Source organism: Mytilus californianus, unplaced genomic scaffold, assembly GCF_021869535.1.
Source record: "Mytilus californianus isolate M0D057914Y unplaced genomic scaffold, xbMytCali1.0.p SCAF_11, whole genome shotgun sequence".
NCBI classification, from domain to species: domain Eukaryota; kingdom Metazoa; phylum Mollusca; class Bivalvia; order Mytilida; family Mytilidae; genus Mytilus; species Mytilus californianus.
Genome location: NW_026262593.1, coordinates 21,525,270 through 21,540,106, shown reverse-complemented (window position 1 = coordinate 21,540,106; position 14,837 = coordinate 21,525,270). Strand labels below are relative to the sequence as shown.

General features: G+C 32.0%; 1 protein-coding gene and 1 long non-coding RNA gene across 2 annotated transcripts in view; one reads left to right on the top strand and one right to left on the bottom strand.

Moving 5' to 3' along the window:
* Nucleotides 1-6,549, bottom strand: part of LOC127720827 (uncharacterized) — a 73,500-nt gene extending 66,951 nt beyond the window's left edge. Inside the window, exon 1 of the mRNA XM_052227576.1 lies at nt 6,219-6,549. Coding sequence (XP_052083536.1) covers nt 6,219-6,383 — 165 coding nt within the window. The 5' untranslated portion in view covers nt 6,384-6,549. The remainder of the gene's footprint in view (nt 1-6,218) is intronic.
* Nucleotides 6,550-6,716: 167 nt separating this feature from the next.
* LOC127719735 (uncharacterized) lies at nt 6,717-8,736 on the top strand. Its single transcript, XR_007990469.1, has 2 exons — nt 6,717-6,874; nt 8,250-8,736. It is a non-coding gene; the product is annotated as an uncharacterized LOC127719735 (long non-coding RNA).
* The last annotated feature ends 6,101 nt before the right edge of the window (nt 8,737-14,837 follow it).

Below are 14,837 nucleotides of genomic sequence, written 5' to 3'. Positions count from 1 at the left end.
TTTTACAGGTTCACGTATTGCATTTCTTAAACACATATAATCATCAATTGATTAAATTTCTTCACATTTGCATTTGAACTTTAGCCTAAAAACTAACTCTAATTTAAAAACAAAAACCAGCATCTTAGAATGGAACATCAAGTGGGTGACTTAACATGATGTCTTTCGGGAGAGAGGAGAGAATAAAAATATTCCTTTAACAAGAATATTTCACCCCACATTGAACAGTATTTACTTTAAGTAAACAGTCACTGTCAGTTTCTAATTCTTATATAACAAAAATGATATAAAACAATAAATCTTTTTTTTTTTAAACAGTTACCTTATATCTAATGCCAAACAAGCATTTGGGTTTACGATTGCATTTCTTTTTTTAAAGAAAGCAACTTGTTCTACATACTCATTTGCTAGATGTATAGGGGAGGGTTGAGATCTCACAAAACATGTTTAACCCTGGTCGAGCACATTCCCCGTTTCCATTCTCAATTTAAAAATATATATTGTGACAGATATTTGACATAAATTTTGGATATAGATGACGTTACAATTATTCCTTCGATTTTATGTTTATCACGTTTTATATTATTGTTATAGAAAAATGCAATTTATTTTATTTCATGCAGTTTATTAGTTAATGTATGTAAGATCTACTGTGTAAAATATTTTATATAAAATTATTGTTTAACTGTTCTATACTTTGAGAGGTGTAGGATGTTTCAAATGTGTCAGATAAGTACTCTTAGACTAATAAACTATTGAACTTATCTGTTCTATAAAACTTCGGCTGATGCCAGACTGACCTCCAGTTGTATGTCTGGCAGAGTTCAACATAAAGCCTTAGAAGTTAGACAGCGGTCAACCTGCGTCAGCAACTTTATTTATAACTCATAAAGCATAAATTCTTTTGTTTGTTGCAATCAGTTAAAGGTTACTAGGACATTCAGAAATTAGTATATAAACTGATCAAGCCGCTATAATATTAATAGCGAGTTTCTTGATATTCTAGGTGAGTCTCTTGATTTTGAAAACAATTTAGATTTTAAATTATTTTTCTTTTAATTTTATTTTGGAAAAAGAATAAATAAAGTTTATAAGTAACTAATATTTTAATTCAAATGTTGAATTTAACAGTAATTATTATTGTTATTATTTGATATTTAATTTGAATTGTTTGTAGTATTTTATTATTGTTTTCAATTTATTTTGACATTCAAACTTTGTACTTTGAAATTATATTGTAATTATTTCAATGTTTTCTTTATTAAAATAATAGCGAGTTTCTTGATATTCTAGTTTGGTTTTCTTTCCTGTTATTGTTCCCGGCCTGCCTCTACATCGGCAACAACGCCCGGCCTGCCTTTACATCGGCAGCAATGCCATACACCATCAAAGGCATTGTTCTAAGCTAGTTTTCCCCGAACATGTAAAAATCAGAACCAGCTCTCACAGATGTAGTTCGTCTGTTGAGAGTCTGAGGGAAAAGAACAGTAAGCAGACCATGTTACATTACGCAAATATCAACCAACTTCTTATTACAATAAATGGTAGTTCATTCGTTTGATACAATAATACAATAATTGGTGGATTCTTTTTGACACAATATATAACTAAAATTGCCAACATCCCCTTCATTTGAACTTCGGTGGGTAGTTGTCTCATTGGCAATCATACCACATCTCCTTATTATTATATTAAAGACAGCTACTGAATATGTCCCTAATTTGGACATTTAGCGTGGTTTGAATAGGTTTTTTATACTAACCTATATAAAAGTACACAAAAACGTGTAAACAAAAATGTTTCTTAGCCTATTGATATTAGATTATATATAAATTATCTCTATTATTACCATAAGATTTCATTTTAACGGTGTGCCACTTTTGTGTACCTTTAAATACAGGTAAGATTTGAAAAAAAACTATTCCAACCACGCTGCATGTTCATGCAGTTACCTGTCCCAAAATTAGGGACTTAGGTGAGGTCAAAAACTTGTTTTAGAGGGTGTCTTCAACCTATGCCAACATTTGATAAATATATATTCAACCTATGCCTACAAACAAAATACAATAGGTGTTGTTATAACTATTACTAATTAGTAACAGGTAAAATACAGTCAGTATTTTTAAGCATTAAAATATTACTCTTTGAAAAATAAAAAAAAAACAAGAATAAAATATGTGCAATAGTGTTTTGTTACTATTAAGTAAAAATGATTTAAATAAAAAAAAAGACTAAAATGATAAAATAGAACACTTGATTCTAGCAAAATTGTGTTGAAGTAAATACTAAATTAATTATAAAAATACAAAAAAAATGAACACGTACATGTAGTACTACAGAAAAAGAATGAAATTAAGCTATTTTATTTGAGAATTTTCATGATAAACTTTCTTATACTAAATATGCAACATACAAATAAAAAAGCAACACTATATGCAATTATAATACCATAACAAATAGTATTAAATCAAATTAATTTAGCAAAATGAAATTTAAAATAAGTATCAAATAATTTTTTTTTAAAATTTCAATTATTTAACAGCGGCTTTCCAGTAAAAAAGTGCAGCCTTTATTTAATTAGTTTTACTTTAGAAATACGTGCTTGGTGTCGGTTTGTTTTTTATTTAAACATATTTGAAAGGCACATACATACAGTTAAACATGCGGGATCCCAAACCTCCCCCTAACCTGGAACAGTGGCTTAACAGTAAAACATAAGAACTAACTAAACAAATCAGTTGAAAAAAGCTTAACTCATCCGATGGATACAAATAGAAATACATCTAACAAAAACACAGAGTGGACTTGGCCGGGTACTTGTATATCCCAACAACAAAAAGACATTAAGTACAAATCTGAGAGTACTGGCTGTTCCTGACAGCTAGTTCAAAGCCACTAACAACTAATAAAAAAAAATCATGCATCTAAGACCAAATGTTTTAGATATAGATATTCAGTTTGTTACCAATAGACTAGGCAGCAGAATCTAATCCACAGTGGGTACCAGTTCAGAGTTAAATCCAGACTATATGATAAAATATACACGATATGCACTACACGTAATTGTCCAGTAACATTAAAATACTCGCAATAACATACCTACAAAACTACCAAATTGGTACAATCATGACAACCACAAAGTAAAACTACTGAAGAAACAGCAAACAGTTATTGAGGTTACAATAATCCAGACTGAGTACTCAGCAGTTATGTATGCAGATGCAGCATCATATCTTCTTCGTTTTAATAAGTGTATGACTTTTGAGATAATCATAGTGAACTTTGTACAATTCTCTGTCTGTGTCAATATTGTAGGATTCAATAATGAACATTCAAAATAGATATTTTACACGAGTTAGTATTTATGAAAAAATAGTTAAATATCAAAAATACAGAACTATGTGTTTCAATAGTACATGTGTACTATATATAGTATAGTCATGATAGTCAGTATTTCTATGTATTTGAAGGAATCTATTTGAAATAGAATTAAATATTTTTATCAAATATTTTATATAATTCATTAGATTGACACTGGTATATATTTTATGTGAATAGATGATCATTTAATAAAATTATAGAAATTAACACTTATTTTCCATTATTTTGATATATTATTTTATATCAATTCCTTATGAAATAGAGATCCTCAACAAATACAATTATACCTACATTTTTACTATTACATGTAATAACAAAAATGGTATTAAAAGCTAAGTTTAAACTTGTTGTAAATTGATTAGCTCCTGATCAATTTATGTTGTTATAACGTTTAATCCGTTACAAATTATTCAACCTATGCCAACATTTTTTCATACAATTTTATACCTAAATTTCAAAATGTTGGCATAGGTTGAATGAACCTTTTAGAGTAATTTCATAATGCTTGTAGAGTAAGACTTTGGTTGGCTTGCTTGCTTTGTTTGTATAAACGTTAGCTCAAACATTGTAAAGAATATTTACATCGGAAAACAAGTATAGTTAAACCTGTATATATTATATTATATTATATTGAAATTTGATATATGTTATCCCAATTACAATTGTACTATATACAGACAAAGCAAACACGCTAACCAAATTCTTACACTACATGCATTAGGAAAGTAGCTCTACATGTTTAATGAAATAATGTCATACAACATTTGAAATACTAGTTGATGGTCTACTGGCCTCAAGTGTCACACTGATAACCAGTTTTTGCATTAAACGGAAAATAATACTCATATGTTAATTCATTTGACCTTTAATTTCCGTTCAGTGATTTTAATTATATACTTACAAGTGCACACTTTATATTTTTCTGAGAAACCACTCCCAACAAAATTAGAAGAAGCATTATTTTCCCAACGTACAAATTTCGTAAATCTGCTTAGATATGCATAGATGTATAAACCCACGGAATGATATGGATTTTTACATTTACGGCATATGCGAATCAAGATAAAAACAAATCCTGTTATTTGTATTGGTCCTTTTTTATGTACCTTTTGTTTTTCGACTTATATAAACAGATAAAAAAAGACAACTTCAACCACGCTACAAGTTTATTTGTCTGTCCCAACTCTTCTACCTTTACCAAATAGAGACCGCCTTCAACAAATTGAAGATTATGTCACAGGAGGAAACCTACAGCAAGACATGGATTGATATATATACAACTGATCAAAAATAGAGGAAAAATGAAAAATGCAATGTATAATTAGTTTGATGTAATGGTTGAGTTAATATTGATGCTTTGAAATTGAGGATTTGAAAGAGTCTACTGATGTGCAATTTACAATGTTATCAGGTAGTTTGTTCCAATCGGACGGTTCCAATCGGTTATAGTTTCTGGAAAAAAGGATTCTTTTCTGTACTATGTTTTGCAGGATGGAATTTGGAAGCTGTTCGAATTTGAATGTCTTGTTAGTCTTTTTTGTAGAATTAATTTATTATTTTTAGGTATTGCAACCTTTTCGTGTTCTATTTTGTATAGCATTACCAATCTTGAATCTTTTCTCCTGTCAGAAAGGCTGCGCCATTGTTGTTACATGTTACCAACGCTTGAGGTGTTTCTGTATTTGCTATTAATGCTATCCATGTCTTGTAAGTATGGATCCCAAACAGAGCAAGCATACTCTAGTGATGGTCTAACTAGGGACTTGTATGCTTGCTCTTTAATGGATGTTGAGCTTATTGTGGCAGACAGCATTATTATGTAATCATTATCTCCCTTGTTTAAACTTTAAATTTCATATTTCATTATTAAATAATTTACATGAAGCTTATTAAGTATATATTTGTTAAATTGCATAGCTTTTGCTATTTGAATTCATTGTTTAAAGATATTTATCTTTATTCTAAAGTTTAATATTTGCATCGTTGCAGAACCTTTAATTACCTTCTTCGGAAAACTTATAAAAAAAAAAATAAGAAAGCCGTGCTTTCCAGCCACCCTTTACAAGGTTAGTGCATCTGCCATATGCCTTCTTAATACGGGTATAATATTGAAGTCATTGACTGCTCCATTTCTACTTTGGATTTACATAATAAAAGTTGTAATTGTTGATTAAATTATAAATTGTTTTCACTGTTTTTGGTTTTCTTTTATATACTAGTAGATATTTTATAGCGCTTTTACATTTGGCATCCATCGTCTCCGTATAAATCAGTTCACAAACTAGAATAAGCTGTGGTCCGCATCCCCGAATCTCCAGCAGAATTGCTCCTGCTACATTATATTTAGGGACATACATAATAGTATTTTTCATTAGTTATATCATCATTGTTTTTAACATTTGAATAGTCTGTTAAAAGATGATATAAATTGCAAATTCTACAGAAGGTGACAAAAAAGCATAGTTTTGATGCGTATTTATGAGTGAGAAAAACGAACACACGAATTAACGAACCTGATATCTATAACACATTTATTCAGTTATTCAATGAATTGTACGGATCGATTTTTTATTCTAAAAGTGACAAAATATAAAGGAAATAGTGTTTAGAAAAAGTTTCTAAATTAACTTTTCTATAAAACTACCTAAATTGTGCCGTCAATTATCATAAATGTATTCGGTTTTCTATTTTTAATAGATATATAAGAAAACTCCTTTTTTCAGTTAAAATTTCAATGAAAACTTTGGCCAAATACGATCCTTATCACACACTTTATTGTCTTTATACAATGTAATATAAAATACATTTTACAGATGCATGCTTATTAGAAAACTTACCTTCGCTTTTATGTTAAAATTTCCGTAATCTGTTAATTCTGAACTTGATTCAAATTTATATTCATATTCATATCCAGGCTTAAATCTGATAAATTTGGCTTCATTTAGAACAAATGTCCACATTATTATACACACTATTCCATACAAGGACCACAGGTGGTCCATTTTTGTTCTGTCTCACCTAAGCAAGGACGTATATACGTCTTTGACCTAAGTTAAAGTTTTTACTTTCTTTTTCTGAAATATGTATTTACGTCTTCATGTTATTAAAGGATGTAATTGTTTAAAGTAATTACATTGAACTATATAAAGAATACTACTTTCTTTTCTTAATCTTAGTCATAGATATAAGAAGATGTGGTATGAGTGCCAATGAGACAACTCTCCATCCAAGTCAAAATTTATAAAAGTAAACCATTATAGGTCACAGTACGGTGTTCAATGTATTTTTTAAATAAACTTTAAGTTAAAACTGTTTACTTAAACCAGAGACATATATACACAGAGATTGGCAACTGTAACAGTGGTCAGCGAAATCCAATTAAAAACACGCATCACACGAGACTTTAACGAGATCGCCATTTTGCATCTGATCATGACAAGTTCACCACCGCTTCGATTTTTATTTTACATCAAGCTTTTCAAAACAGCATAATGTAAGTATATATTTCAATTTCGTAAATTATTTACCTTGTTTTATTCAGTTTGTAGTAATTATTAGTTAAAATATTGTGACGATTAACGTTTTATTGTGGTCAATAATAAGGGGAAAGCTTGGCCGACATGGACGTTATGAAAATTTTTTACACGGACGTATTTTTTATTAAAACCTTTTCATTCGAAAAGGAATAAAATCATTTATGAGATGAATCACTTTTCCCAAGACATACTGGTTTTGTGTAAATATGTTGAATTTTTCATTAAATCACCCACTTTGATGCAATTTACAATTAAAATTCAGTATTCTCGCTGTCGGCCACGTTCAATTTTTAAAATATAAAGACAGGCCCCTGTCCATGTCTACAGTCAATAAACTTTTCCATCTTTAGAGAATAATTATTCCCAGCACAGGAATTACTTTCTTATGAAATACTGGATTTGTGTATAACAGTTGTTTTTTACATATTTTCACCCACTTTGATGCAATTTACAATTAAAAATGACCATTCAAGCTGTCGGCCATTTTCATTCTCTTCAATATAAAGACAGGCCCCTGTCCATGTCTACAGTCAATAAACTTTTCCATCTTTAGAGAATAATTATTCCCAGCACATGAATTACTTTCTTATGACATACTGGATTTGTGTATAACAGTTTTTTTTCCATATTTTCACCAGCTTTGATGCAATTTACAATTAAAAATTGACCATTCAAGCTGTCGGCCATTTTCATTCTCTTCAATATAAAGACAGGCCCCTGTCCATGTCTACAGTCAATAAACTTTTTCATCTTTAGAGAATAATTTTTCCCAGCACATGAATTACTTTCTTATGACATACTGGATTTGTGAATAACAGTTGTTTTTTCCATATTTTCACCAGCTTTGATGCAATTTACAATTAAAAATGACCATTCAAGCTGTCGACCATTTTCATTCTCTTCAATATAAAGACAGGCCCCTGTCCATGTCTACAGTCAATAAACTTTTTTATCTTTAGAGAAAAATTATTCCCAGCACATGAATTACTTTCTTATGACATACTGGATTTGTGTATAACAGTTGTTTTTTCCATATTTTCACCAGCTTTGATGCAATTTACAATTAAAAATGACCATTCAAGCTGTCGGCCATTTTCATTCTCTTCATTATAAAGACAGGCACCTGTCCATGGCTACAGTTTATAAAATTGTCCATCTTTAAAGAACAAATGTACCCATCACCATTGATCACAGGAATTACTTTCCCAAGACATACCTGTTTTGTGTATATAAATTGTTTTTTTCATTATTTCCACCACTTTGATGACATTTACAAGTTTATATACATGTATATTTACATTCAGTATCTGACAGCATTTTTTTTTTTAACAGGATCCTGCATGTTATAAAAGAACAAAGATGTTGATCAAATTTAGCTAACAGTGCAGCATACAAGATATGTAATATCATACATGTGCTGAATGTAGGACTCCCTAGCCTCTCTGATTGAAAAAAAAGATTCCCTGGCAGACAGGAACAACTATTAGTGATGACTTTTTTCAAATCTTACTGCACAGTCATGTAGTGGACCGATTACATGTACTACTATCAGTGTGATACTAAAAAATGGTTTTGTAAGAGAGAAAATGACATGTGCTTATCCTGACTGTGAAAACACCACATTATTGTAGTTCAAATATCATAGTTCATATGCCAAACTTGATGTACATGTGTATGCGATTTTTGTGCAAGTGATGGTGACATCATTGAACTAAGAATAAATACAAGACTCCGCATTCAATCTGTTGAATTTGAAACAGAAGTGGCAGTTGTGCAGAGACTATACGGATAAAAATGCAAATAAATATCTTGTGTTCAACTTCATTTGTCTTCTTTACGTTTACAAAGTATACATGTACATAATTTTTACATACATGTATAGCAATATGATGATGTAATATGATTGCCAATGAGACAATGATTTACATGTATGACTATCATTGGAAGGCCACTCTATAATATCTTTGTATATCTTGAGAATGGAAATGCTACCTTTGTAGCATAAAGGTAGCATAATGTAAAAAAAGGGAAAATGTTCATTTATTCAACAACACTCCTGTGAATATATAACTTGACAGTACTAAAGGCAAAATATTTCGTTTCACAAATTCCTTCCTCTCCTCGGAAAATAACATATTTAATTGTTTACATGAAATGACAAAATGTGTAGAATAAGAAGCAAGAAATGTTCACTCTACTTGTACACTACTAGTCGCTCATATTAGTCATCATCTATGTTTGTTTCAGTCCTTTAGCAATGGTGCTTGTTTATATTTATCTGTTGTGTTGTGTTGTTTCAGTTTTACATGTCCTCATTCTGTGATCACTGTTTCACCTCGCCTATTTTGAAAAATGTTAATGCAAATATTTTCTGCAATAAATTGAAAAGGCACAGCTGCTATGACTATTCAGAAATATGAGGTATATGTCAATGAGACAACAACCCAACGACAAAAATATTCTTTGCACATCTATGAATGTTTAAGAATTCTTGTGGAGGTCAAAAGCACATAACGTGTACTTATATATTGGTGACCTGGTACATGTATGTACCTATTGATGCATTCCGTCCTAAACATAAATTGTGTGAAGAGACCAAGCAGTTTATATGCTTATAAAAAAACTGATATAAAAATGAATTCCTGTATAACAAATTCCGGGAATGAGACACTATTTTATTTAAACCAGATGAGATATTAGTGGTAAAGGTTTAAACAGAAGCAGGAGATGTCAAGGGGCAATACAAAAAGTACAAGGTCATGTAACACAGATAAAAAAATGACAAATGAAAAGAAAATAACAGCCCACATAGCACTGCACCGGAACATAAACCCACAAAAGATCAGATAAAACTTGTCTTCAATTTTAAATCTTTCTAATTTCAAACTCGAGTTTCACTACCCGATAGGAAAGAGTAAAGATAAGGATGTTGCAGTACTTCTGTGGTCTATGAAACAGAACATTAAAATTCTACAGTTCAGCAGAGCATTTTACTGTACTTATGATACACGTTGTTTTTAATCAGGGTCTGTGATATTAAGTCTATAAAAAACTTCAAATAATGACAGATTCATATTCAATATTTCATGACAGCAAAAATAGTGATTTCGACAACACTGTACATAATGTAGTTCATTTAGGAAATTCATGCAAAAATTAATCATTTAAATCCGTTTTCCACGAGACAAAATTCTACTGGCTACATATTTTTTTTATATAAGAAAGTTGCTTTCTGATTTCTTTTTTTGACATGTTAAATGACTATTTTTGTTCCTGATTGAATACTATGGTAGAATGTAGGACAGTAAGTCACAGGACAAAAAGTCACGGACGAAAAGTCACAATTCAGTTTTGAGATTATTTTTCTCTGAACAAGAAAACACTAATTTTAAAAATATTTTTTTGATTTTTTATTGAACTATAATATATGAAGCAACTTTGTAATTAAAATTTATTCAATAAATATCAATGATGATCAAATAATTGTTATGATAACAAAATGTCAAAGTGGTTTGGCACTTAAATGGCTTCATGGTGCCAAGAAATATATTATTTGCATGATTAAAATTTAATAATTTTTCATTTATCAAGGCTTATGAACAATTTCCTGAACTTAAAAATGAATAAATGTAAAAAAAGATATTATTTGAAGATCTTTCTCTTATATATTCAAACAATTGTCAATAAATTATTTGTGACTTTTTGTCCTATCCAATTTGTGACTATGTCCTGTGACTTTCTGTCCGTTTACCCTATTCATAGTATAGCCCAGTGTTTCTGTTAAAATAAAGTTCTGGTCATGGTTAAAATAATGTGAGAATTTGTTTAGTTGTAAAAACAATTACCAAGTAATAATCCACTTAGAACTTCACCTCCGGCAAAATTCAGGTGATCGGAGGGCAATAAATTGCGTAATCGCACACCTGTGAATCCACAGTCACAACTCTAAGGAGATAATGACCGGAAAATCGGACACACATAATTTCACGTAATTTAGAAGCAAACTTTAGCAAAGAAATGTTTCTTGTAATATCATGATCATTACCAGATTTTACTTTTTAAATTAAAAGAAATGCCGAATAAAAGAAAAAAAAATTTTCTCAATCAAATACATTAAAAAAAAATACAACTATTTCAAGTAGTTTTTTAGAAAAAGAATTTATTTGATCTGAAATAAGTTTTCCTATTACTTTTCTTGATTAGCTATCGATGTTATTCATCCATGACTTGTCTACATGTTGTAGAATAATTATCGACGAGAATCTCATTCCGGGCCGCGTTTTTTAACGGGATTTCACGGAGTTGCCAATCTCTGTGTATATATGTCTCTGCTTAAACACCAGGAGTTTTTATCTACCTGGAATACGATATCCTCGGATTACACTTTACAATGCAACAGTGGTCAACAGCCTAATGATCTCCGATCAGGACAGTCAACGGATAGTACGTCCACGACTGGCACGTTCAATAAAACATTATTTGATTGGTCCGTGACTAACTCTATTCAATAAAGAAATTAATGATTTGCTACTATAAATACATTTATCATCGTGTTTATAGGTCGAGTTATCTCGCCTACCACAATCTTGATAGTTCGCTTCTGTAAAAACAAATCTTAGTTCCTATCTAAAACAAATTATATATATACATATTTATAAATATCAAAACAATCGAGGGAAGCATTTAATTATTTAATTGGGCGAGAAAAAAAAAAACAAAAAAAAAAACAAAAGAAAAAAACTGATCTGAATATAATTTTGTTTGATTACAGAAATTCTACTTGAACATTGTAATATCAAAAAAGCTAGTAATTATAACGTTTTAATAATTAAAAGTGAAATAGAAACTATCTTTCTATGTAAACCCAGAGACATATATACACATGTGTATATATGTCTCTGGTAAACCTAAACCAAACATGACATAAATGTGTCTTTATTTGCTTAAAATATCCAGAATTTTAAATATCAAAACGATAGAACAGAGGCGGATTCTTTTATGTTGGAGGGGGTGGGGTTATCGAAATATTCTTCTTGAGTGAGTGTAATGTAGATATCTCGCCAAGCGAAGCGTGACGAGAAATATTTTGTGGTAAAAGTAGCTAAAACCGCCCAAATCCACCCTGACAACAATCTACAATCACCATAATTCACAAGAAAACGAGATTAAACACGAAAACAAGTAGAACAGAGACAGATCTCTATCTGGTGTACACAAGCTGACCCTCCATATTAAAAAAGAAATCAAGCGAATGTTATGTCAACGGTTGCTGGGAAAACTGGTGTTACATTCATATATTAGTCAATCAAATATATTCATTTTCTTGGGATCCCATGTAATACGCGCGCGGTAGTACGGGTCGGGGGCCTTGACCATTTATGCATACTTCGGCAAAATTAGGATTTCGAGCAGGATAAGTACATTTCAAAGATGAAAGCACCCTGCTACATCCACTCAAATCATGGTTCAAAAATCTATTCACAGGTTTCAAAAGCACAACATTAAAATCCTTAAGAACGGAATACAATGAATTACCGGTATATATCTGGTCTTGCCAAGTATTTATATGCTACACATCTGATGTATTCCTTTCTTGAAATTTCATCTCTTCTATTTGTTGTAATTGCCAACTGTTGACGAAATCCATCTTTTCTTTCTCTGGTTTGCGTACAGACGTGGGCATTTCAAAAGTTCTACTGTTGACATTGGTAACGGTCTGGATTTTCTTGATGACATCCATAAAGACATATATGTTAGGGTGGTGCGAATAGATTCATCTGGGGGAAGGGATGGTAGCCCAAAATTTTACAATAGCCATTTACCAGGGTCACTTGATTTGTCTTTGGCACTCATACCACATCTTCTTAGATCTATTTATACTCTGTGCTTAGCCAAACAGACTGGATTTTACTCCTTATGTTTTGAGCAAGATCAAACCGACAACAATCTATTTGGAGGGGACAACAGTTATATACATGTTATAACCGACAATTCATAACATATATATGGCTAACGGAGAAGGTTTAGAATGATGAATAAAAAATAACATTCACATGAAATTTACCTGTACACAATCGGTACAAATGGAAAAAAAATGCGCAAATGAAAGATAATTTTTTTTTAAAATCGGCGCAAATGTCATACGCCCATAGTCACCCCCGTATAACCCCGATACAAATGAATCCGGACGTTGATGCGTTCAAAGTGATCATCAGTACAACAATTGGGATGACAACAATTTCGAATGCCTTTCTAGAACTTATGTGGGAATCTCTCAATGTGTCTATGTACATGGTAGTTTATCTTATCAATTATACAGTTGTTGCATGTTTCAGATTGTGTATAGAACGTTTGATAAAACTGCTAGACGCAAAACGCACAGACATGGTGCAATTTTCTAAGCTTTATGAGGAAAATACGGAGCCCTGTTGGTCTAACACAGATTATAAAGTGTCTTTTAAAGTCCTGCGCTGAAGATGTGTAAAGTCTAGCGCTGGAGATGTAAAGTCTAGCGCTAGAGATGTAAAGTCTAGCGCTGGAGATGTAAAGTCTAGCGCTGGAGATGTAAAGTCCAGCGCTGGAGATGTAAAGTCTAGCGCTGGAGATGTAAAGTCAAGCGCTGAAGATGTAAAGTCTAGCGCTGGAGATGTAAAGTCAAGCGCTGAAGATGTAAAGTCCAGCGCTGGAGATGTAAAGTCAAGCGCTGGAGATGTAAAATCTAGCGCTGGAGATGTAAAATCAATCGAATTATACGAATTCCAAACAAAAAGAAATTAGAAAATTCAGCAAAGAGTCAGAAACTCACAAAATAAGTAAGAAAATACCAAAACGAGAATAAAAAAAAATATAGACGGAAGAAGAAATGAAGCACACTATGACCAGCAAACAACCATTAGATAGCTGATAGTGGGGGCATAAAGAACCCTCAGATAGCTGATAGTGAGCATAAAGAACCCTCAGATAGCTGATAGTGGGCATAAAGAACCCTCAGATAGCTGATAGTGGGCATAAAGAACCCTCAGATAGCTTATGGTGGGCATGACGAACCATTAGATAGCTGATAGTGGGCATAAAGAACCCTTAGATAGTTGATAGTGGGCATTACGCAGCAAAGAACAAAACACCCTCAGATAGCTGATAGTGGGCAAAGCGAACCCTCAGATAACTGATAGTGGGCATAACAAACTCTTAGATAGCTGATAGTGGTCATAACGAACCTTCAGATAGATGATAGTGGGCATAACGAACCCTTAGATAGCTGATAATGTGCATAACGAACCCTTAGAAAGCTGATAGTGGGCATAACGAACCCTCAGATAGCTGATAGTGGGCATAACGAACCCTTAGATAGCTGATAGTGGGCATAAAGAACCCTTAGATAGCTGGAAGTGGGCAGAGCGAACCCTCAGATAGCTGATAGTGGGCATAACGAACCCTTAAATAGCTGATAGTTGGCATAACGAACCTTTAGAAAGCTGCATTCTGGTACAGGATTGTGTAAATGTTCGCCAACGTCGCCAACGTCGCCAACGTCGCCAACATTTACAAAATCATAACTGTTCGCCAACGTCGCCAACGTCGCCAACATTTACGAAATCATTACTATTCGCCAACGTCGCCAACATTTACGAAATCATTACTGTTCGCCAACGTCGCCAACGTCGCCAACCTTTATTCTATTCTATTCACTATCAGCTATCTATGGGTTTTTATGTCCACTATCAGCTATCTATGGGTTTTTTATGTCCACTATCAGCTATCTAAGGGTTCTTTATGCCCATTTTCAGCTAGCTAAGGGTTCCTTATGCCCAATATTAGCTATCTAGGGGTTCGCTATGCCCACTATTAGCTATCTGAGGGTTCGTTATGTCCACTTTTAGCTATCTAGGGGTTCGTTATTCCCACTATCAGTTATCTGAG